Here is a 24902-nt window from a genome sequence, read left to right on the forward strand (position 1 = left end):
AGAATCATTTGCAGTGCTATTGTACCTAGTCAGTTCCAAGGCATTAGAAATGCAAGGTTTGTGAGGTAATACAATTTATTGAACTAATTGAAGTAAGGCTCCTTACTTCTATGTAGGCTCCTAACCTACTTTGATTTCAATAGAGATTAGAACCTCTTTTGAGCTGGCAAAGAGTCTTCTGCTCACAGTCAAAAAGAATCGTATGACTAATGTCCAGTTAATTTAAGATTTTTTTTTTAAATCCATGGCTCTCTGGCTACGCATGGTAACATCCATGCGGTTATAATGGGCCCATGCATGTCTTCAGAACAGTAATGATACACAATTAGAAACAAAATGACACTAACAGCACAGGTCAGGAGATTCTCCATTAGCTAATCTAACTATAGGGCCTACAGTCATTTACAAACTCCAATTCTCTCTGAAGGTTACTGGTGCACTACACAGCCAGTTTGTTACAGTATAAACACAATAGTCAGATAAGTTGTAAATGAACTTTGGTGAGCCTTCCCAAACAGTGCTCAGAGAGATCCAGCTACAGAAGATGTTTTTATTGTTCAAAGGACAATCACAAGGACACTACACCTGCGTAGGAGCTGGAGAGCTGCCTGCAGAGCAGGCTGCAGCTGGATGGAGAGCCCCATGAGGAGCAGGCTGTGACTGCCTAAAGCTGCAGCTGACTACAGGTTTGTGCATAATTAGTAGGGAAACAGCAGAGACTGAGCAGGGACCCTGAAGACAGAGTCCTAGTAAAGAGGAACTGACTGAGTCCCTCAGCGACACAAAGCCAGAGGCCAACAAGGGCAAAACCTGAAGATTTTTGCAAACAATGTGCCAAAGATCATGATGCTTTGACTACATGTATGGCCCAAAGAGGAAATGCTGCTGTGACAGAAAACTATATACATCCACAGATTGGGGGCCTTGTAGCCCAATTGTTGCCCACAGTTTGCTAGCAGGATCTGTGCTGGAAGCACTGCAACAACAGCAGGATGATAATGCAAAGCCCTGCCTCTCCCAACCCCAAAGAGCACCACCATAGAGTGATCGACATTAGGAAAACCTCCTGGTCTCTTCATCACTTCTAGCACATGAGAGAACTGGAAAAAGTTCTCTGCCCTAACAGGGTCAAGCTAGGTATAGCTTGTTTTATTTTGAAGAGTTTTAAGCCATTATTGTGACCCATGAACCCCTGGATGCCAGCTAGCAAGGGGAGTACAAGACTATCCTGACTCTGGTGTGTACACTTTGGTTTACCAAAGAATATCGTATGAGGTCTTATATGAAAGCCAGGTTGCACTGATCATCAATATTGTGATGAAATGTATGAACAGATATTATAAGTAGAGCAATATGTTCCTCAAGTCCATGTCAGTGCAGAACTGACAACCAGGTTTTCTGCCAGACAAAAGCCTATGCACCAGTCTCTCAGCTGGCAGGTAAATTAAGCATTGCAAGCCAAACCAATGGGAATCCCATTGTGACGGAGAGTACACTGCCTATATAGGCTTGTGGTCCCTCGCAAGTGCTGAATCAGGCTAATAGATCCAATCAGCCCGTTCAGCTGTAAAAAAAAGTGAGATTTAGGCTCAAGGAAGTTAATTGGCTTACCTGAGAGGGAACAGGGCCAGGCATATATCAGGATAGGAAAGTGGAAACAGAAGGGGCTATAGGGAAATAGTTTACAATCACTCCCTGGGGGAGAAGGAGGTTATAAAGACAGAGAAGTAATCTACCATTACTTGCTGGGAGGAGGTTGCTGAAAGTCTGACAAAGCCTGAGGAGTGAGCTGGCCCAGAAGGTAAGGAAGATGCTCAGGGAAAAGCTGAGAGGTGCCAGAGGGAACTATCCCTTGATTTCTGTTTAATGTCTTGGATATGGAACCCACTGTAGAGGGTGGGCCTGGGTTCCTCAGTGGCTGGCAGAGGGAGTCAGGGTGGTGAGTTTTATGGGCCTGTGGTACCTGGGCTCTAGGAATATTTCTGGCCACCAAAGTTTGAGCTAAAGTTTCTCTCCTGGCCCCACCCATTCCCTAAAAGTGTCTTAAGAGGACCTGGAGGCTAATGCTACCACCATTGGCAGTGCAGTGGGGCTGAACTGGCTTCCTGCCTGCTCTACGAAGCTAATGGCATGTCCTTGTGACCCCTAAGCAGGGAGGACAGTGTGTCTCTGCCTTTAGTGCCTGTGCAGTCAATTAGAGCTGTGGGGGCAGTGTCTGTGGGCAGCAGCATATGGAGAACTCCTGTACTCTCTGGCGTAGAAGCAGGTGCCAGAGGGAGGTAGAGGACCTGCTCCAGGTAAGTACTACACCCCTTCCCCCCTCCTGTACACCAAGCCCCTTTCCCAGCTATCTTGTGCCCCAAACTCCCTCCCAAAACCTGTGCCCCAATCCCCTGCCCCAGCCCCGAGAGCTTCCATCTAGCCAAACTCCCTCCCCAGATCTATACCCAAAATCTCCTCCTGTGAAGGGCATTTTGCAGTGAGCTGAACTTCTTTAGTTAGCCTGTTGAAGTTCTAGAAACAGTTTTGATTAAATATAACCCTTGTGTTCAACTTATCCTTACTTGCTATTTCTTAAATTTCATAAATATAATATTTTTACTATAATCACATCTTGGTGTTGTGGTATGATGGAAGGAGACGATGCTGCATTAAATCATACAGGCTGGAGTGTTCAATGTTACCTTGGGGACAGTAAACTTAGTATTTGTGACCATTTGGTGGAAGGGACTGGATGCCACAGAGAGTACTTCAAAGGGGCTTGGCTTGGAGATGGGGGATGCACCTATTGTTAATCTGCAAAGGCAAAATGAGGGTGGGTAGAGTCTAGAGGAGACTGCTTGGATGGCTAGCAGACTGGCGATAATATAATGCTAACAACCAGATAAACGCAAGAATCTCTCGCTGAGTACCCAGACAGCTGTCAAAACTGTACATAGGGTATCTGCAATCTTTCTGCCAGCCTAGAGGATTAGCCCTTCACTCTAGTCAGAGGCCTGATTACTAAGATACGGACTCCTGAAGCATATAGACTTTCAGTGTTTGTTGGAACTGTGGCACTGAGTTGCATGCTACTGAGTATCTTAAACTTTGTGCTGCAGCACAAAATCAATTACAACACATTCAAGTAAATGCACAAAGGGAATGGGTGGGAACTTATCTGTATTTCTAGTCTCTCAATCTAAAATAGAGATACTTTCCCACCACTTTAGGCTGCAGGAGTCAAACTATCAGGCTGAAATCCATTACTGTTTTGTCTTCCACCATTTCCTTATTACCAACTTCAGCTCTTCTTACGAAAGAGGATGCAAAAGGCCAGCAGAATCCACTTCCAGTCTGGATTCTGATATTTTGCATGCACTTGTGTGTGTATATAACTTGCATTTCCACTTGCAAATCACATTGTTTGATAAGATCATGAGTGTTTAATATGTAACTTTTGAGTCTATTTGAAACCTAAACCATATATCTCTTCTTTGAGAGATCCAGTTGCTCTCCCTTCCCCCATGCCCCGAAATGGAAAGAGATGCAATTTTAAACTATCAAAGAAATAGATAAGGCCAAAAAAATCTCATACATCCTGAGGGCAGGCCCTGGAGAAATCAGAGGGTTGTGGATGACCAATAATCCTCTGTACTTAGGCACTTCTCTTGCTTTATTGCTCAGGACTGGTTCCATGGAAGAGTTCGTGATCAGCTGGCTGGTCTTGTAACTGATACCTACTTCTGTGACATCAGGAGTTCAAGAAAAGAACCAAAAAAACCCAAACCCGCACATCTTCCCACCTGGAGCTAATAGGCCTCTAAGAGAAAAAGGCAGATTTTTTTTAACTGAAAATGCAGTTTTGTGTTTAAAAAGCAAAACTGACAGACTAAAAAGGAAACAAAGTAAGCAAGGGTTAAAATAACTACCTAATCAATGTAGGAAAGAATTCAAATAAATATATTTTATGTCAGTAGCTAGTCCATTATCTTCTGCATTTAGGAAAGGAAAAAGCACAACTTCCTAGAATGAATGACATAGGAAAAATGGTGTTGTGGGTTTGTCTGGTTTTTAAAAGGTTTGAGAACAGGAAGGCTGCGTCTAGACTGGCCGCTTGAATTTCCGCAAGAACACTGACTTCCTACTGTCTGAAATCAGTGCTTCTTGCGGAAATACTATGCTGCTCCCGTTCGGGCAAAAGTCCTTTTGCGCAATGCTTTTGCGCAAAAGGGCCAGTGTAGACAGCTCAGATTTGTTTTCCGCAAAAAAGCCCCGATTGTGAAAATGGCGATCGGGGCTTTTTTGCGTAAAAGCACGTCTAGATTGGCATGGACGCTTTTCCACAAAGCCAATCTAGACACTCTTTTCCGCTATTGCGGAAAATCATGCCAGTCTAGACGTAGCCAAAGACTTCTCACCCCCTCGGGACTGAATTCTTGGTGGTGGATGTATAAAGAAGGTGCACCTGGGAGGCAAGTAGAATTTGGCACTAAAAAAGTATCTTATCTGATACTCTCTAGTTCCCACACACAAACCCCTTTGTTCTCTGACATCTCATAGGTTTGATATTAAATTAAGTCAACATGTATTTGGTACATACACCTAACTGAAAATGGCTGCCATGAATGGTACTCTGCCCCAATAGTCAAATACCTCAGAAATCAACCGGTGACTGTATATAACTGAGTGATGTTGTGGTGGGTTTTTTGTTAAAGATACTGCTTAATCCCATCAGTCATACCTTCTCTGTGCATGACTAATAAAACAGGATTGCTGGGTGTGTCAATGCAAGCAAAATAATGGTATTGTTCCCTGACTATCTATTTGCATATGCAAGGCACAAATGATACAAATATTCTTGTCAGCAGGCTGAAATAATGTCTGGGGAAAAGAGACTATAAGATGGATAGAAAGCTGAGTAGATCAATGTCTAGTTGGCAGCTGGCATCCAACGGAGTGTCCCAGGAATTGGTCCTGGGGACAGTTTTGTTTCCCGTTTTCATTAGTAAGATGGATTGTACCCTTAGCAAGTTTGTGAATGACACAAAGCTGGGGGGAGAAGTAGATATGCTGGAGGGTAAGGTAGAGTCCTGAGGGATTTAGACAAGTTGGAGGATTGGGGCAAAAGAAAACTGAACCTATCCTTGTTAAACCTCAGAGTCCTGTTCTTAGAATGAAAGACTCCCAAGCACTGCTACTGGCTGGGGGCAATCGGGCTAAGCCGCAATTCTGTAGGAAAGGACCTGACAATAATAGTATATGAGAAGCTGGATATGTATTAACAGTATGCCCTTGTTGTCAAGAAGGCTAAAGGAATAGTTCTGCATTAGTAGTAGCATTATTCACCTGGTGGGGCCACATCTGGAGTATTGTGCCCAGTTTTGGGCGACCTGCTACAGAAAGGATGAGGACAAATTGGAGAGAGTCTAGTGGAGGGCAACAAAAATAACTGCAGGGTTGGGGCTCAAGACTTAAGGAGAATCTGAGGAAAGTGAGCTTTAGTGTGCAGAAGATCAGAATAAGAACTTGAAGGGGAGGTTCCAAAGAGGATGGAGCCAGGTTCTTCTCAATGCTGACAGATGACAGAATGAGGAGCAATGGTCTCAAGTTGCGGTGTGGGAGGTCTAGGATTACAATTAGGAAAAGCTATTTCACTAAGCGGTTGTGAGGTGCTGGAATGAGCCACCAAAGAGGGTGGTGGAATCTCTACCCTTGGAGGCTTTGAAGGCCCAGTTTGACAAAATCCTGTCTGAGATGATTTAGCAGGGTGTTGCACTAGATCAGTGGTCCCCAACCTTTTGTGGCTGCCGGGCATTTGGAGCCATGCATGCGCCGCGCGCCCAGGGCAGGGGCTGCCCACGCATCCTGCGCTCGAGGCCGGCACCATGTATGTGCCGCACGCTGGGGGTGGGGCCAGCCCAGATGTTGCGGTGGGCGCACATAAATGCCCCGGCGGGCGCCATGGCACCCGCGGGCACTGCATTGGGGACCACTGCACTAGATTATTGGTTGTCAAACTTTTTTTTTCCTTGAAAAACTTAAATAGTCTGGTAGAACTTTAAGGACTAAAAAAGCATATAGATGGTATCATGAGCTTTCGTGGGCACAGCTTTCGTGGTTTTTTTATAGGGCAATAAATGAAGCAGTTTAGCATGGTGACTAAGTATCACATCAGGATCTGTCATGCTGGCTCAAAATACCAAAATAAGGAGTTTAAAGTTAAGATCTAATTTTTATTTTCTATAATTTACACAGTTTAACAAAGTGACCTTTTTCCTGATCCTCACTTTGGAAGTTTGAATCAGAAAAAAAAATGAAAAGTAAACACAAAAGAAGTTTAGACTCAAAATAAGAGATTAACTCATATAAACATGTAGAGAGGCTCAACCAATCCCAAAAATGTTCCCTCATTCCGAGGAAAAGTAAACATGCTCCTAAAGCAGAACTAAATCATCAGTGTGCTGTACATAATCCCATGGTATCCCCTTAAAACTAATCAAATTCCCACTGGCATCAGTGAGGCCAGGACTTTATCCCTGGTTTCTGGGGTTTTATTTCTTGAAAGAATGAAACCAAAGAACATCTTTAGTTGCCAAAATGTAAAAGGTCAAAGGTTTATGGAAAAATATATAACAGCATGATTTAGTAACCTAGCTGTCTCAAAACTACAGTCAACATTGACCTTTGCCAGCAGCTAAGTGTTGATTGTGTCTTTAGCACACCAAATTGCACTTTGACCTCAACGATGTAAATTACAAAATTATGTAAAGGTCAATTCCTCTTCTAGAAGGATTAAGATAAATTTACAAGAATATATAAGATGTATCTATATTATACACACTAAGATCTGTATCCTTCCCTATATGTAGGAAATTTTGCAGCGAAAGTACGAAATGCATGGTATTCAAGGGTCTCCTTCCCATGGGTCCCATTGATGTCATCAATGTAGCATAAATAGAGGAAGTATGCTAGGAGACAAGAGCTGAGGAAATGTTCAAAGTCATCCACAAAAATGTTGGCATATGTGGAGCCATACAGGTGCCCATCGCTGTACCGCTGACTTGAAGATATAAATTGTTCCCAAATTGGGTGAGGACAAAGTCACATAGCTCAGTTGCCATGTGTGAAGTGGAATCGTCAGGGATAGGGTTCCTGACAGCTAATAATCATCTTGTGGAATGTTGGTGTAAAGCTTCTACATCCATGGTGGCCAGAATGGTCTTTTCAGGATGATTACTGTTATTCTGTAGCTTCCTCAGGAAGTCAGTGGTATCTTGCAGATAGCAAAGAGTGCTGGAAGCATAGGGTCTGAGGAGAAGTCATGCTAGCTGGATAATCCTTCTCTTGGGGTGCCAATGCCTGAGATAATAGGATATCCAGGATTTCCAAGACTATGGATCTTCAGTAGCTGAATACTCCTGGTTGGAGATGTGAGGCTGTGTTTGTGTGGATTTGGTCCTAAGCTTTAGCAGGGAGTTTCTTGAGCAGATGGTGTAGTTTTTTTGGTATTTCTCTGTGTGATCAGAGGAAAAAAGCCTGTAGAATGTGGGGCTGCTGATTTTTCTGGCAGCCTCCTATTTGTAATCTGACCTTTTCATGATGACTACAACACTCCCTTTATCAGAGTTGTTTCTGAGGATGAGATTGTCATGATGATGTATTCGCAATGTCAGCCTGTGCACGTTTGCAGAAGCAATCGGTGTAGAAGTCCAGACTATCACCTAAGACCATGTAGAAATCTTCTTGTAGGGTTGGTAGGGACATCTTGAGGGTCAGTGCAACATTTAGTGGTTTGTTGGAAAAATTCCTTCAGTTGGAGGTGGTGAAAAGAGGCTTTCAGGTCACCACAGAACTGTATCATGTAGGGAGAGAGGGCAGAAAGAGTCCCCAAGATAGGAAAGATTTTTCTGCTGGTCTAAATGTGAGGTTGGATAGATTAACAATATTAGGTGAGCTGAGGATACTGGAATTGTAGTACCCTGTGGCATGTAGATGTTTAGTTTGTCGATGTTTAGTTTGTCCTTTTTTCTTCTGTAGGAAAATGAATTGAGCAGTGAGTTAGGAACCAAGTAGGTAGAAGATATGCGAAGAAACTCCACAAAACTAAGCTTGTGGAACTTTTCCTAAAAACCTCCTCCAAGGAGGGGCTTAGTATCCTTTATAGACTTCCAGGGCCCACAGAAAAAAGGTACCAGTCCCAGAGAGACTTGTCCCTATGCACTATTCTGCTTCTTTGTAGGAGCTATGCCCCGAATCTGTGCCAGATGCCTGTTTAAACACCACAACCTGGGGGGGGGGGGGGGGGGAGAGTTTACAGGTACAAATACGAACTTTGTCAAGTAGTACTGACTGAGATAATAGGATAGCCACAGAAAGCAGCTCTTCCTGCTCACTATAATTTGGAACTTTTCTGCATCTGGGGGAGTGATTTAGAGTTGAGATTAAAATATTTTGTATGATTAACAACAATTTGAGTTGTTAGATATAGTACAAATGTCTTTTTCTTAAATCCTAAGGAGCCGGATACCATACACAGGTTCTGTAGGGAGAGAAAGTTCTAAACCAGGAGTTGGGAACCATTTTAGGCCACTGATCCACAGGAAAATCAATGGGGGTGGAGCAGGGGCAGGTTTACAAGTGAGAGCCTTGGGAGCCCAGGTTAGGAGTAGGGCCAAAATGAGGGATTCACTGTTTGGGAGGGGGCTGCCAGGAAGCAGGATTTGAGTGTGGGGTCTGGGCAGGCAGAAGAGTTCCGGAGCAGGTTTGGAGGGGAGCTCCGAGCCTTGAAGGCTGGATCCAGGCAAGGCATGGGCTACATCTAGACCCAGGGCCTTAGGTTCTCTGTGCCTGTTGTAAACAATGCTATAGGACCTCCACTTAGGCTGCACCTAATCAAACAGCAATCAGCTCTGAAAACTCTTAAGTTTGTTTGGGTTTTTTTAAGTAGACAAAAAAGCAACAAACAGGATTCGATTAAAATTATTTGGAATATAAACTGCTTTAGCTTTGCAGACTGGCATTAGGATCTTGTACACTTATAAATCAATATGTACTTAGTTTGCATGATTTGAAAGGCTCTGGTATAAAGGGGAGATTGATGCTTACCCAACCATATTTTTAGGGCCCAGTCTTACAGTTGTCTCCGTATGTGCCTACCATGGCTCTGATTGCAGACTCAGGGCCTTTTCAGATTGGCTATTTATGCAGCCACTTAATCTTATACATATGTACCCTAGAAGATTAATCTTAAGCAGCACATCCTGTTCTTGCTCTTTTTCCTCCCTGCATACACAAACCATAGTAAGAAACAATACTGAAACCTTAGTTCCTGAACCATGATTTAAATCAGACATTCATTATAATCTGAATTTTTCTGTTTCTGGGGGAGCAATCTAGAGTCGAGACAACCATATAAAATATTTTAAACAACAATTTGAATTTTTTACATACAGTATAGACTATCCTAAATACATGGACTTCTGTCCCTCTGGTGATTACTCAGTCCCTTATCACTTTAAACATAAAAATTTAAGCAAACCTCCCTAAGTGCTTTCCTTCACCGTGGGGGAAAATATATTAATACAAATATTCCATCTCCTAATACAAGGGGACTTTTAACTGTGGTAACACTGTAAGTTAAGTCTCAGAAAAGCACCTTCCAGCAGATTTTACCAGCCTATGTCATCGTAAGCAGTCTTGACAGATAAGAGGTATAAAATACTCCTGTAACAATTCTAGAGCAGCAGTTCCCAGACACTGGATTGGGGATCGGGTGGGAATAAATTCAGTATTCGCTTCTTAGAAATTTTTTTTTAAATAAAGCTAACCATGTTCAGTCTTATTCCCTATTTTCCATAGTAAGGATGTTGCTGGGAGAGTGAAGATAATGGAAATATGCCCCAGGGATGTTATATTTTGTTTAATTAACTAGTCAATTAACCAGTAGGCTCTTAATACATTTGAAAAGCAGAGGCGCAGAATCTAGGGCCAGTCGTAAGCCAGGAAACAGCTGATTGCTGTCTCATGACTGGTCCCTGCTACCTCCTGCAGAGATGATGCTGGGGGGAAACTGGCTTTTATGCTAGCTTCCCCCCAGCACCGACTCCTGCTCCCCCTCCACCTTGCTGCTTCCGACAGGGGCAGCAAGAGGGGGGCAGGCAAGCGACTAGTCAACTATCCAATAAGTTTTTGCTTATTAAAGTCAACTAATTGTTGGTGGTTTGAGTCTTGAGACATGTTTTCTGTTACAGTACTAGAAAAGTATTCATATTGCTTGCATAGCTTCCATGCCACATTACTCTTTAATAGTCTTAATTAAGTATAAGTCATGGATATCACAAAAGATTGCTTCCTAAAATGTCCATTAAAATAACTTTTGTCTATTGCTCAATAACTCCATCAGAGTACCAAGCCAATGGGACAGTGGATTTTTTTTCCTCTCGCTGTAAGGAAGCTTGAAGAGCTTGCCACAAATTCTACAGTATTTGGGATGGCAGTAGTAACCAGCCTACTTTCAGGATGCTTGTGGACAGTCTATATGCTGAACTCCTCCACATTGTCTGTAGTTGTGGAGCACAATGCACAACACCTAGCAATAGCTATTGGGTTTTTTTCCTTGCTGAGATGAGAGCTCTCCTGGCAAGACTGCCTGTTATCCTTCAATCCTCCAGATGCACATTTCAGTCTTCCTGCTCTAGTAACAGTACTCTTCCTGCCAAGCATCTGGAAAACAATAAAGGGTCACCAAGAATTACAAGAGGTCCAGGAACTCCATTATGCCCATTGGTCCCAGTTTCTGTCTTGTCAAAGTCTTCTATCTCTAAAAATCCATGTGTCATGGCCTTCTTCTGATCACCAAAATTTAGGTCAGTACATAATCCAAAGTGATCTACCCAGGCCTGAAAAAACATGGAGGAGGAGGGAGTTTAGGCTGGCAAATGCTGAGTGGGCAATCCAGCAAGGTAGAAAAGGCTCAGGGACAAAGCAGCATATGGGATAAGGCAGAGCTTGGTTTTTGATGAACAAGCTCTTGAGCTGGAACCTGGAGTAGAGGATGAGTGCAGGTTCCCCTACCAGCCACTGAAGAAGTGGCATGGAATAGAGAGGGGACTGCCTGGGACAACTTGCTTTGGAAGACATTGATACTATGGTTCTCCTCTTCCAGGGTGACCTAGTCAGAGGGCTAAGTCACGAACAGGAAGCCATAGTTCCTGGAGCAAGAGGGGCCACATCATGAGACAACAGGTGGAGAGATTCCAGGTGCTGCACTCTCCTCTGCCAAAGAGCTAAGATGCCTGTGTTGCAGAGAGGCCAGAAAAACAGGTATCTCTAGTGGTGAGTAGACTCTGTGATTTGGCCTTGAATACCTTGATAAACCCAACAGTGTAGGTGGTCACTGTTTTGTTTTTGTTCTTTTACTTTTGGTGCCAAATTCTGTCAGAGGCAGTCAATCTATGGTGTCTTGTTTTTCATAAGGCTGTTGGCATCCATTTATACACTGAGTACAGATGTCTTATTGTTCCTGTACTGCAGGGTTGGGTTTGGTGCACACCATGCTTTCGCATCTAGAAATTCTGGTTCCACTGCTGGTCCTCCTAGGCTTGCATCAGGGTTCAGCTCATTCGACTAGATGAAACAAACTATTCCATCATGTGTGGTTTTGGGAAGAGCTGTACCATTGAATCCGCTGTATTCAATGTACACTCATCCGCTGCTGACTGAACACTGCAGCTTTGTAAGTACACCAGAACTCTGTGCTCTGTACTTAAAATGGAGAAGACTGATATGTTTGCAACAGAGTTGAAAATTTGTACTGAAATTAAATAAAATCATGTCACAAGCAGCAGAGAATGGGATGCAACAGAGGGTGTTGTGAGGATTTTAAACCCAAATGCCCACCATTCTCTAAGTGTGTGCACCACCCAAATGTCCAATGTGAAGCTACTTAACCTAATGTCACCAACAAAGTTATTTCAGTCAATAGAATTCTTGTTGGCACTACTTTCTAATTTAGACAAAGGTCTACAGAGCTCTCAGCAATATTATTATATAAAATCCTACGAAATCTAGTATCTTTCTTCCCAATATTGCTGTCTTCAATGGAATGAGAAAAATGTCACCCAAATACACCAGACCTTAGTAGTAAGCCAACAACCAAGCACTTTGAAGCCAGTTTTTCTACTCAAATGTTGTGAAGAACACTTACAATGGATCCAATACAGTAACAATTTGTCTCCAAACTTCCTCAGACCTGACAGTTGCACAGATACTTCTCAGCTAATCCTGTCAATATTAATAGACTTAAGCATTTCCTAAATCTTAAGTAATGCATAAAGATTAAATAATTCTCTCCCCATCCCTGTGAAGTATTTACATACAAGTCCTATTTTTAAATGGGAAATTGTGAAATTAAGGCAGACTAAGTTACCCAGGGCAGAGAGTAAAGGCTATCAGTGTGGTAAGACTCTGGAGTAAGGAACAGGTGTTCTGAATGCTGAACAGACAGAGAACTTGTACTGAAATTCAACTAAAACAAAAAAAAATGGAATCTACCCTCCCAGACCATGGAGACAAAAAGCAGATGATAGGCTGGTAAATGTGACTCTTTTAGAAAGACATAGCAATATAAAAGTAATGCCATCTCATGTACAATCTGCTTTGAATAAACTTCTTGAACATTTTAGAAACAGCCCAGACCAAACTAGCTCTCTCATAAACATGAGGTATAACTATCCTCTTTATTCCAAACATTTTTGCCTTCAAAAATATTTATTCTGCATACTGCAGGATGGAACAATTACCAATTACAGAATAAAACTTATTTATACAGCCTCTCACTTTTTGTGAGTAAACTATCTTGCATCCATATGGAAAATGCAGTGCTGTTGAGAAACCTCATTAATCCTGAGTTAGCGTGGGTAGCAATGCACTGTCACGGAAAAGTCCTCAGATGATCTCTCTCCTATCATGAAGAAAACTTCACGATTTCCCAGGAAATCAGCATTTCTATAAATCGTTAGATCACCACACTGATCTCTGGGATGCAGTTTACGTATCTGAAAGTTTGTTAAACAGAATGGGAAGCCTACATATAAAATTAACAAGAAAAATGATATGTGCAAATCAACAAAGTCAATGACTATACAAGAGCAAATAGGTATAGATCTCAGTCAGTCCCTGCACAGAGGAGCTTAACAGAAAAAGGGTAATCAGAAGTAATATTCCCTCTTTACAGAAGGAGAACTAAAAGCCAAAGATTAAATATTTAAAGATTCTAGAGCCTGTAACCAATGCTTCCTCTTAATTTATTCCACACATAGGTGGAAAAAATGTTCACCACAGCATATGTGCACCACCTCTAAAAACACATACTGCCAGCTGTGGGTGGTACCTGAATCTCTCCTGAGTGGCTGCCCACTGTTCTTAGAGAACACTGAATGCAGCTCTTCTGAGTCCCAGGACAGTGCCTTAATGGCAAGACTATCCTTCCTTCCTTGCATTCCAACCTGCCTCAAAATAAAGGTCCTTTTTTAGGTGTGGTATTAAGGTCTGTTTTGGAATTGCAATTCTCCATGGAGTCCTGTCTTTAAATTCTATGGGATTGAACTCAATGGGTTTTGTGTTAGGGGAGAAGACAGGAAAGACAGAGGAACTCCATTGCACAGCCTTCCACCTTCGCTGGGGATAGCCACACCTGAATTAATTTTGCTTGCCAAAAATATACACGTGGAAAGGATGACTTAAGCGTGTGGGGTAGGGTTTTTTGTTTGATTTTATAGAACAAATCAGGTTTTGCTGAGTGTGTGCGTGCATTTGGGTTTTTTAACATCTAGATTCTCTCTTCCCCCCTCCCACTGCCCCCTCCAAAAAATTTCTACTTTCCATTTGGCCTGACTTTAAAAAAGTCACACTAATAAATCTGAGCTCTATATTCCTGAGCAGAGATGGGGTCATTTTAAAAAGCACTCATCATGTGGCCTGTCATCTTGTTCAAAATCTTACAATAGTGGAATCATTCCTGCCTCAAACAGATTAACAGACTAGTACAGAGTAACAGTCAGCCATGTACTACAGGAACCTTCAAAACCATTCATGGAAAGAACTCCTCTGTAGCAGAATTACTGTAATTATGAGCTCAGCTCAGCTTGTAGTATTCTGATTCATAGAAAAAAAGTGAAGGTACATATTTAGTAACTCTAGTGCAAACATTAATTATAGAGAAGGGTGTTCGAGTTCAAGTTACAAATGTTTCTGGGGCACCTATAAATAGCGTTTTGAAAGCTGTACAACATTCAGCTCCAACTTGTCTAGTCACAGCTCATTTTGTTAAACCATGATACAAAGAAAACAATATTGGCAGTGACAACAGTTCAGTCTTGCAAATTCTTATTGAGTGCAATGCCAGCCAGCTGACAGCGGCAGTAAGACTTATTCTAATACCAGGAAAAGCAAGTGTTAACTATTCCGCTCCTCAAAAGAACTTCTAGTTATATTTAGTTTCTCTCAAACAACATTTTTAATGTACCATATATAACTTTCAGAACTTCAATATTTGCTTTAAGATGCAAAGAGGCCTCTGGACCGTTCTTTAAAAAAAAAAAAAAAAATTACTGCACTTTTGAATAAACTTTCAACAGCGCACACCTTATATTGTACTTCATAGCTAATAAAAACACCTTTTAATCAAATGGTCTGTAAGACCCTATATTCTGCATCCAACCAGACAAACAGAAGAGGGCATAGGGTGGTTTTTGCATATTGTAATCCAGGCCCCGTGTGTGTTATCCTCTCCCACCAATCTCACACTGATAACTCCAATAAAACTACTACTCATTTACATCTGTAAAGGGTCTGATTCAAAGTTCACTGAAGTGAATAGAATTCACTGTGATGTCCGTGAGCTTTGGCTCAAGCCATAAGTGAGGTGAGATTCCCATGGATAGTGGGGAAAACACAACTATTAAGTTAGACAAAAGTTATTTAAACTGTTCATCAGTCTTAGATGAATTTGTAAAGGAGCATCACATTAGGTAGTCTAAAAGCAGATAGAGCCAATAAAAGAGGGCATATACCTACCTGCAGGAAAGTGTGAATGTACAGCTCTGCAGGCATCAAAACTACGGTTAAGTGAAATTAGCCCTGATTCAATAGATCTTCTGTTTTTGCTGGAGGTGGGAGAATTAGCACAAGGCGGCATATATGAAATTGCATGTGTAAAATACTGCTGAGCTCCCCATAGATGCATAATGAAAGACCGGTTTCAAGACTTTAGAACAATCTGCATGGTGAATGTTAGGGATGTAATAATATAACCATTTAAATGGTTAACCAATAAACCTGGGCTTATCAGTTACAACTGGTATTGGCCATGTCAGAAGGCAGGATACAGGGCTAGGCGGACCTTTGGTCTGAGCCAATTCTTAAGTTTGTTCTTATGATATCTAAAATATTTTGCTGATTAAACTTTTTAATGTGTCTGCGGGTTGCTGTTCTTTCTGATCTGTCATGGTTTTGATTAAAACTCCCACTTCTGATGGGATGATCAATAATCCAAATTTGTCACCTTCCAGACTCAGTGTTCTCAGACTTGTTTCTAAGTAGCAGGTAAGTCTTTGTGACCGTGCTTGTATAACATGTTAACTAAGTGTTCTGTGTTTCCCTTTAGTGCTGGTTCTGAGTGGGTAAGAGCTTACTGTTGCTATCCCCAACAGGGTTAAGTGCTTTAGCTCGAGTAGTGGAACCATGTATTTTTGTTAACCACAGATCTCAACACTGAAAACTTAAGTTCATTTCAAAGCCTAGACCTTGGAGATTGGATGGTCAAAGGGGAGCACTATATCACATGGAAAGAATGGATAAATGAATAAGGACTAGACTGTCAGCCCAAAGATCCTCTAACTCCCTCTTTCCCACAAGAGAAGTCAGCAGGGTAGCATGAGACTCAGGAGAAGGACCGATCCATGACAATTGCCTTGCTCTGTGGAAGTGCTGGAGGTTTAGGAGATGGCAGGGATGGCAAGAAGAATGAGGTCTGACCTTGGGAAGTTACAACGTTTAAGTTGCTCTTTCCCAATGGAGAAGGAGTGTAAGAGGGCAGTGGTAGCAGGAGCGGATGCACTTGAAGGCTGAGTAATATAAACTGGCTGAGTGACTGCAGAGAGATGAGAGCAGAGAAACACAGAATGGCAGCCCAGGCTGGAAGCAAGAGTGGGGGAGGGAGGAAGAGTGCGAAATCAAGAAAATAATAAAACTTAAGACCTAGAGTGGAAGAAGACACAGAAGGAATAGCTACAATTTAAATCATTCCAACCAGCTAACCTGCTTCTTAGGCTTAAACAATTTTATTTTCAAACAGCACCAGTGAACACACAATTTTTGCTCTCTTATTTCCTCCCTAGCCTTTGTATATGCTCTGTTCAGGACTTAATTTTTTAAGTTTTTTTTTAACTAGTGTAATTTAACTCAGGCACTTCATGTGCCTGAAGTTACATACTTGCATAAACATCGGAGATTGGGGTCTTTAATGGTAAGATATTCAGAGCAGGGACCTCTTTGTTCTTACTTGGCTACAAAGCACCTCACTTTCTTGGCCCAATATAAACCAAAATGACATGCTTGATAAAATAAGTCCAGGTGAAAAGGCATAGAGGCAGGAGGGAGAAACTCTTTAGTGTATGCAATCAGCTGATCATGAATCCAATGATAGTGGATCCAAGCTGTGGATAAAAGTGGGAGTTGTGGGAAGTGAGGGAATGTGGACCAGTGTTCCATGTAAATGGTGGGCTTATGAAGCCGCTCAGAGACTGAAGTGCTGCCCAGCTGATTAGCAAAGTGCTAGGTTTTGTTGGGGAGCACATTAACACATGCATCAGTGCACATAGAATTTTGTTCTCTACATGGATGGAAAAGATTAGAGGGAATATTCATGTGGACAGAGCAGAGTTGTTAAACTGGAGTTTGATACTGGGTCAGCCATCTCTGTTTCTCTCAAAGGGGCTGAGATAAAACTGAATGAGTGTTAGAAACCACCCAAAGCTATTACTTAAAATATAAAAAGAAGAGATGCTGTCAGTTGGTATGGTTACACAAATGTAGACAAACAAATATTGTCTCAGCCTCCAGCAGCATTTGAAAGATCCTGGCTGAAGGAAATACAGCTGAATTGGGAAATGTTAAAGCAACCACCTGGAAACATATTCTAAATGATTGTCTCTTAAAACCATGCTCCTGTATGTCTAGTCCTTGAAAGAGCTTGCTAACTAGGAACAGGTTTAGATCTTTCATCCATCGGCATGGCTTTGATCTAAATTTTGTAAAGGAAGACTTCTTGTATGTCTGAAGAACAAAGTGAACTGGGTTGGCTATTTTTATTTTTGCACTGATATTATCTCTGGAGCACAGTCAGTTTACTGCTCCAGTATTGCTCATTTTGAAACCAGGATTCATTTGATGGGAAAGTGCAACATTGTGATTTCTGCTCAAGTAGGCCAGTAGGTTGCAAGTAGGTTTCCAAGAGCTGAGTTTTATTTGAAACGCTAGCAGGGAGAACGTATAATAACTCAATTCAATTTAAATGCGCCTGGAGAAAGTGGTCAACTATGTAGAATCAATTACTTATCCAAAGCATTGTTTGTTTTAATACAACAATCAACTGTTAGCTGCGATTGACTATACAACCATGTATCCCCCAAATCATTTAGCCACTTGCTGAGTTGCACTGTTACTTCCTAATATTTTTATCACTATTACATTAAGAGGCATATTTAAGATAAGTACCTGCCAAGCTAGATACTCAAAGTAAAGCCAAATAAATGTGACTTTTAAACTAGTACTAATGTTACTGCAGCTGGAACACTGAGCTGGTGCATGTATATTGCAGAACAAAACAGAAGCTGGAGTTAGGGCACCAAATTCTGCAGAAGATCATTTTTATTTCATTTTTATCCAACTTCTCAAGCCTTACTCATGCTGAACAGTACCTTCACCCACCCACTGATGCCTGAGGATTCTTGCATAGCAAGGCGGTATAATAATAATAATAAATGGAGATATACCTATCTCATAGAACTGAGAGGGACCTTGAGAGGTCATCAAGTCCAGTCCCTTGCACTCACAGCAGGACCAAGTACTGTCCCTGACAGATTTGCCCCAGATTGCTAGGTGGCCCCCTGAAGGGTTGAACTCTCAATGCTGGGTTTAGCAGACCAATGCTCAAACCACTGAACTATCCCTCCCCCTTCATGTAACCATCTGGCCCAAATGAGCAGAGCACAAGAGAAACCCATACTCTTTCAAAAGTTAAACCAAATTATGCCCAGGTAGTCTAATGAAACAACCACCTATCTCTTGACTGTAGGGCTTAGCTGCTAGGGTATAAAATTAGTCCTAATTTCATAACTAGGACCCTACCAAATTTACAGCCATTAAAAAAAAAAATCATGTACTGAGAAATCGGGGAGCAGATGAGTGTTTCTCAACTTAGGGGAGTTGTCGCATATGGGGTTGCAAGGCTATTTTAAAGGAGTCAAGGGGGCACCCTTACTTCTATGCTACTTTCAGAGCTGCGTGGCCAGAGAGTGGCAGCTGCCTACTGATGACCCAGCTCTGCCGATAGTGGTGCAGAAGTTAGGTGGCCATGTTATACCATGCTTGCTTATGTACTGTTGGCAGTAGCTCTGCCTTCACAGCTAGGCTTTTGGCTAGCTGCTGCCATGCTCCAGCTACCCAGCTCAAAAGGCAATGCTGCCACCAACAGCAGCGCAGAAGTACAAGTAGCAGTACTGCACCCCTCCCTACAATAATCTCATGTCTCTCTTCCTCCCCACCCTCCATACACCGCTACTTTTTTGGTACAGGACCCACTACTATAATAACACCACTGAATGTTAGATTTAAATAGCTGAAATCATGAAACCTACCATTTTTAAAATCGGGGGGTGTGTGATAAGCAGTACACACACTGTGTAGCTGGTATCTTGCATGGGTGTGCATTTCAATCAAGGTCCTCAGTGAGCAAAAGACATCATAACCAGCCATTGTTTAGACAATATAGTAAAATCCTTTTGGTGTCAATATGACCAGAATCTGGGGGAGTTAACAGCCTTGCCTGGCCTTTGGGCAAGGGGTGGGGGGGAGGAGAGGCAGTGCCACATTCTCAGAAGTTGTGGCATCTAGTTTGGAAGGGGCAGGGCCAAGAGCAGCTAGACCTCCTTACCGCTTGGAGCCTCGGTCTCAGCGCTGCCTGGAGCACTGTGTGGCATGCTTCAGCAGCAATTTAAAGGGCCCAGGGTTCCAGCTGCTACAGTGGTAGTGGTAGGTTCATGTCGGTAGGCCAGCTAGAATCTAATATTTATATGGCCTTCTGAAGTCCTCTGAAAAGAGGTATTCTGGAAGGCAGATGAACATTATTCCTATCTCCATCTATTTGCTAATTAACTCTTCTACCAGATTTTTTTCAAAGGCAGGAGCTGAACATATTTTCCCTTAGATTTTAGTCATAACTTTGTAAAATGGAAGTTAGTAGCCTGGGTCAACAGTTCATTTAGGTATTGGTCGTAGCTGTCTGCTCACTTAGGGAATCCTAAGCTATCACACAAAATACTTATACTGTATACTCCAAATACATCCACAATATATATCTACATAATTTGGAAAAATGGCAGATGACTGTAAAGATTCCTTTTGCATGTAGAAATAAATGTGTCCTCTTCATGTCACTTAATCACAAGCAAACAGTCTACAAAATAAGGATTGGATTATCTACTTGGAAGAAAACCAGATAAAACCCATTCAAGGTGGGAGGCAAATGGGGTTGCCAGATGGTTTCAACAAAAATACCTGCCACACTTAACATTACATCTCATTTAGAATACACCAGACATTTTTTTATTTTCGCAATTTGTTTCCCTACCAGAAAGCTCAAATACTGGACTGTCCAATTCAAAGCTGGACACCTACCAAGCTTACTGAGACCCTATCCTTAAGTCTCCAAATATTATAAACCTCACCACTGTACCTGGCCCAGTCTCAATAAAGAAATGGTAGATGCTTAGAATGAGCCATGGAGATACTAGTCCTCTTACTCCCACTATTTCATTTCTCTACAGATGGTCTTTGTAAGAGCAGATGTGAAGAAGTTTGCAGTGCTGCAGCCTGTGTGCTAAACTTGTTCTGTGCCATAATCCGAGGCCATCAGTTTACATGTCAATCTGATCCCTTTCCCATGCACTAATTTTTCTCCTAGGGGCAGGCAGAGAAAAATAAATTAAAAAAAAAAATCCTTTCACTCACCACATACTGCTCTGATTTTTGTATAATAATAAAGAGTCTATGAAACCATTGTACAATGCTTGACTTGAAAGGTCTGATCTTTTCACATGTTGTTCTAAAATTCCAACTAGCACTAATGGAAATTGGATGTGCAAAATACTCCTTTGATTCAGACAGCAAGGCTACATTTACACTGCAGCACTATTCGGGATACCGGAGGTATCTCGAAATAGCAATCCTATGTCTTAACAGCGCACCCATTATTTTGAAATGAAATGGACATGCTATTCCGACATCCCTGTAAACCTTGTTCCACAAGGAGTAAGGGACGTTTTGGAATAGGGGGTTATTTTGAAACAGCAGCAAATTATGAAATAAGCAATTTTTGAAATTGATTTGAAATAAGATCTGCAATTTGCATAGCTCAAATTGTGTAGCATATTTTGAGCTACAGGTGCAGTGTAGACACACCCTAAAGGAAGGGGCACAAAAAACTGGAGCTGCTGTGTTTCTAAATAATGCACATACAGGTATTGGTACTAATTAAGTTATAGCGGCATTTCAACTCTATGCCTTTAGCTGCAGTGAATATTTACTATTTCCAGTACACACAATGAATCAGGAAACAATTCACTAAGCACAGCGGTCATTGGGAAAAAAAAATCAGTAGGCGGAAAAAGAACAAAGTACACAGAGCCTATTCACACCTCAGTAATCTGTGGAATACATGTTTCTCACTCTCCCTCTAAATAACATACATAATCAGTGAGAAGCTGTTTTGTTAGTATCTAAACTTTTTCTTATGAACAGTAGTAAAATATATCTACAGTCATGGACTGTGCACAACCAATGTCTCGCTCACATCACCACACCCCCAATTGAAAGGTGATGTGTAGCCTCTCCTGCAGCCAGAAAAGTTAAAGTCAGGTAATCCCCAGGATGGGCACAGGGAGAGTTTTTGTTGCTTAACTTTCTTTACAGATTATGTTTACCAGTTCAGACTGGTAATTTTGCTGACAAAGTATTTCGACCTGCTGAAAGCAATCCGGACTCCCAACCTGTGGGCGCTCCTGTCCTGTGTCTGCAAATGCACCTGTTCCCAACGCTAGTCATTCTCCGAACCATGCCCTGCACCTCTTTTCGGAGAACAACTTCTGACGTCTTCCGAACTTTGCCCCTCTGAACTGCAGCCCAAAGACTGCACCCCCGAGCCTTTGTACTGAACCCTTGGACAGCATTCCTGCGTCAACAGGCTGCACAATAGCAGCAGCGTCTCCCTCCCCCCAGCTCAGATTGCTTTGGCATTGCTTGTTCTCTCTCAGCAGGTGAAGTTTCCCTTCCATAGTACCGTACCTTGACAGGGGCGTTTCTTCGCTCTCTTTAGCATTACTCCCGGCCACCGCATTGTTGCTGCTGGGGTGGTATGCTGTTAAAACGACGCCCGGAGAAGCAGACAGCCAGTTCATGGTGCGAATAGCAGCATAATTTGCCCAGATACTATGGCAAAGAAGTTCCTGCCAGCGCCTCGCTTGGCAACTCAGCTCATAAGCACCCACAGCTCCTCCTCTGAAGATCAGCGTTTGCACCACAAAGGAGGAAGGAGGGGAGGAGTTATTTATGTGAAATGCTTCCTGTCTCTCTCCAATTAGACGCTATGATTCATGAGTATTGTTAAACAAGGCGATTTCTTGCTCTTTGCACTATTTTATTATTATCGTGTTTAATTACAAAAACATCTAAGTAGGGGTACGTTCAACTAGTTAGGACAAGTGTAGCAACTATTCACTAGAGGTTCCAGGAAAAAGTAGCTTTGTTTTCCAATTCCTGTTTCCAGATTATGATGATTTTTTCTGGTCACTGCAACATGAGTTGCAACTTTCCTTAACCCCTTGGTGACAGGATTCAGGATATCTAAATACAGCACAGAAGGGCTGATGTAACCAGATTCATATAGATCTCCCCCCTCAGACTCAGTAATAATTACCAAGCTGTGTCTTCCAGAATACAGCAGATTCTATTTTTTAGTTTGAGCCATTTAAGAAACTTATAGGCTGCCCTGTAATCAGCACTGGGAATATAGAATGCAAAAACTAGAATGTATTTTATATGATGGTACAGATTTAACTTGTCTGGTCCAGCAACATCCACAGTAAAGCATGGTTTTAGTTAACTAGATGTCCACTTATCATGGGCATTGCCAAGTTTCATGTGATACCACAAAGTTTGTTCACAGCCACCAGTCCTGCTTCTCAGTGTCCTGTGTTGTTTAACTCTAATTTACCCCTAAATGTCTTCTAAGACATTTACATGTTTTGTTAGCCTTAAGTGCTACTAGATTACTGTATTTGTTGTTTTTTAAGTTTTTCTAAGAGCCTAGTAAGCAGTGGAAGTGTTGGCAATGTTGCTAGAAAATACTGACCTCCTGTGGTTCAGCAAATTTTCTGGTTTGGCACCAGTCAAGTCCAGAGGGTGCTGGATTCCAGAGGTTCAACCTATAGTCCGGTCAGTATCAGGGTTCCATGGTCATAGGTACTATGGAAACTCCTAAACTGACAAAGTCCACACTTTACAATCTGAGAACCTGATCCTGCACATTTCTTTTTCTTGTATTCATCTGACATGTCCACTGACTTCAATTTGACTACTTGTGTGAGTAAAGTTATGTATACATATATACACACACATTAACGGGATCAGGGCTAATTTATGACAGGACACAACTAATTATTGTGACACAGTAGGGAAAGGGGGTTGAGGGAGGAAGAGGGTAACAATTAGTTGTTTCCATAAAATAGCAATATTTGTAAATCAAAAGTTCTGAAAATTTATTTCTATAAATTATATAAATGAGTAAATAAGTCTCCACTAGCCTTCAATTTAATATGGCTTTACTACAATATTAATACAACATGACTAGTTTATAATGAAAAGGATTCAGTCAACTAAAAATCAGACTTCACTCTGCAAATTTACCACCTCTCTCTCTCTCTCTCAATAAACTTTTCCTCTGGGATGACAGAGTGATCTCATCATATCGCTGCATCCTGCCTGACTAATTCCTTACTCCCCCTACCCATTCCCCAGTACTTGGCTGCCATGATGAGGCCTTCCCCTTTCCCAGCAGCTGGGGGGAGTGCAGGGAAGTGGATCCCCTCCTCTCCCCCAGCAGCCGGGGGGAGAGCTTGGGGGGCTGGTGAGGCCTGGAAGTGCCCCTCCCACTGGCAGCCAGAGAGAGAGTGTGGGGCCTGGCGAGGCCTCAGAGCAGTCCCCCCACCCTCTCAGCCACCAGAGATGGAGGAAGAGCCAGGGCTGGGTGGAAAGAAGTGAGGGGGGCAAGGGCTGGGGTGGTCTCAGCGCTGAGGATGGGGGTAAGAGCCAGGGCAGCCAAGGACCCTCCCTGGCAGCAGGGACGGGTGGGGAAAGAGCCTTGACCCGGTCCCTCGTGGTAGCCATGGAGAGAGCTGGGCCAGCCACTTCCAAGCTGGGGAAGGCCAGGGATGCCACGCCTTGACCTGGCCTTCCCCGGCGGCTGGAGGGAGAGCCAGAGCTGCCTAGCCCCAGAGAGGGGAGTTGGCGAGCATAGAAGGGGGTGCAGCCCTCTAGTTAGAAGTGAAACCAAGGAGTGCTATGACTGGAAGATAAAAAGAAAAACTTATTTTTCTCATTTCTTCCATTGGTTTATTTTATGCATCAGACAGCACTTAGTGCACAGTCTGTCACTGAATCTCTATAGACTACTTCCCATATTGGCATTTTTCACGTGATTTTTTTTTTTTTAATTAGAGAACTTAGTAACTGGTAATGGGGAGTAAGGGCAGCTGCTTTGTCCCCAGAGTGACTGAGAAGCCTTAGGGTTGCTTGGACTTTTACTCACCTGCCAATAGCCCCAAGGCAACATTCTGACAATCAGGGTCTAATTGGCATAGCCAGAATGCAGGAGTTCCATGATCGTGCGTCTTTCTCCTTAGACATACCACGGCCACAGGCTTTGTGTTGGCATATCAGAAAATCACTCAGAAATAAAGCCAAGGTTCTGTCCCCGCACATTCAAAGCTATGATTTTCACAGTGATTATAAGGAGTCACTTTCTGTATGTGTACACAAGTATTAAGGATTGTATCATAACATCATAAACCTCTATCTAAATTATGAATTTCTTGATCTCTGCATATTGTCATTTTACACTGGTTTTTCCTTCTTTTTTCTTTTAAAAATAACACAAAGATTACACATGAAAGCTTCTGTGCCCATGGCTGTGTTAGTTTGTGGTTTAAATATTTCATGAGTTCAGCGCACAAAGGCAGTCATTTGCTAGCATGCAAATATCTGGAGTTCTTTACTTACATTTATTTAAATGATCAAACACTGAAATAAACATGGAGATGGAAAATAAATATGAAGATGGTTAATCCCTTTATTTTACTTCTTGTCTGATTTCCAAAATGGGCATTCAATAATTTTGACCTATGGCCAGAACTGGTGATAGACTTTGCCAGGCCCTGGGGCAAGGCCTCAGGTAGAAGGGGCAGGACTCGGGAAAACCAGCTCTCAGTGAAAGCGGGACCGTGCTGCACCTTTCCCACCTACCCTGTCCTCAGCACCTCCTGCACTGCTCTATGTAGGGTTTCAGCTGCCACTGCTGCCACAGACGC

General features: G+C 42.3%; 1 protein-coding gene and 1 long non-coding RNA gene across 2 annotated transcripts in view; one reads left to right on the forward strand and one right to left on the reverse strand.

The window, feature by feature from the left end:
- ARHGAP18 (Rho GTPase activating protein 18) overlaps positions 1-21849 on the reverse strand; it is a 95462-nt gene extending 73613 nt beyond the window's left edge. The window contains exon 1 of the mRNA XM_006118580.4: positions 21604-21849. Coding sequence (XP_006118642.1) covers positions 21604-21716 — 113 coding nt within the window. The 5' untranslated portion in view covers positions 21717-21849. The remainder of the gene's footprint in view (positions 1-21603) is intronic.
- LOC102462822 (uncharacterized) lies at positions 1530-20267 on the forward strand. The gene is made up of 3 exons (XR_012902670.1): positions 1530-1801; positions 11147-11316; positions 20088-20267. It is a non-coding gene; the product is annotated as an uncharacterized LOC102462822 (long non-coding RNA).
- Positions 21850-24902: the final 3053 nt, after the last annotated feature.

Source organism: Pelodiscus sinensis, chromosome 3 (assembly GCF_049634645.1).
Source record: "Pelodiscus sinensis isolate JC-2024 chromosome 3, ASM4963464v1, whole genome shotgun sequence".
NCBI classification, from domain to species: domain Eukaryota; kingdom Metazoa; phylum Chordata; order Testudines; family Trionychidae; genus Pelodiscus; species Pelodiscus sinensis.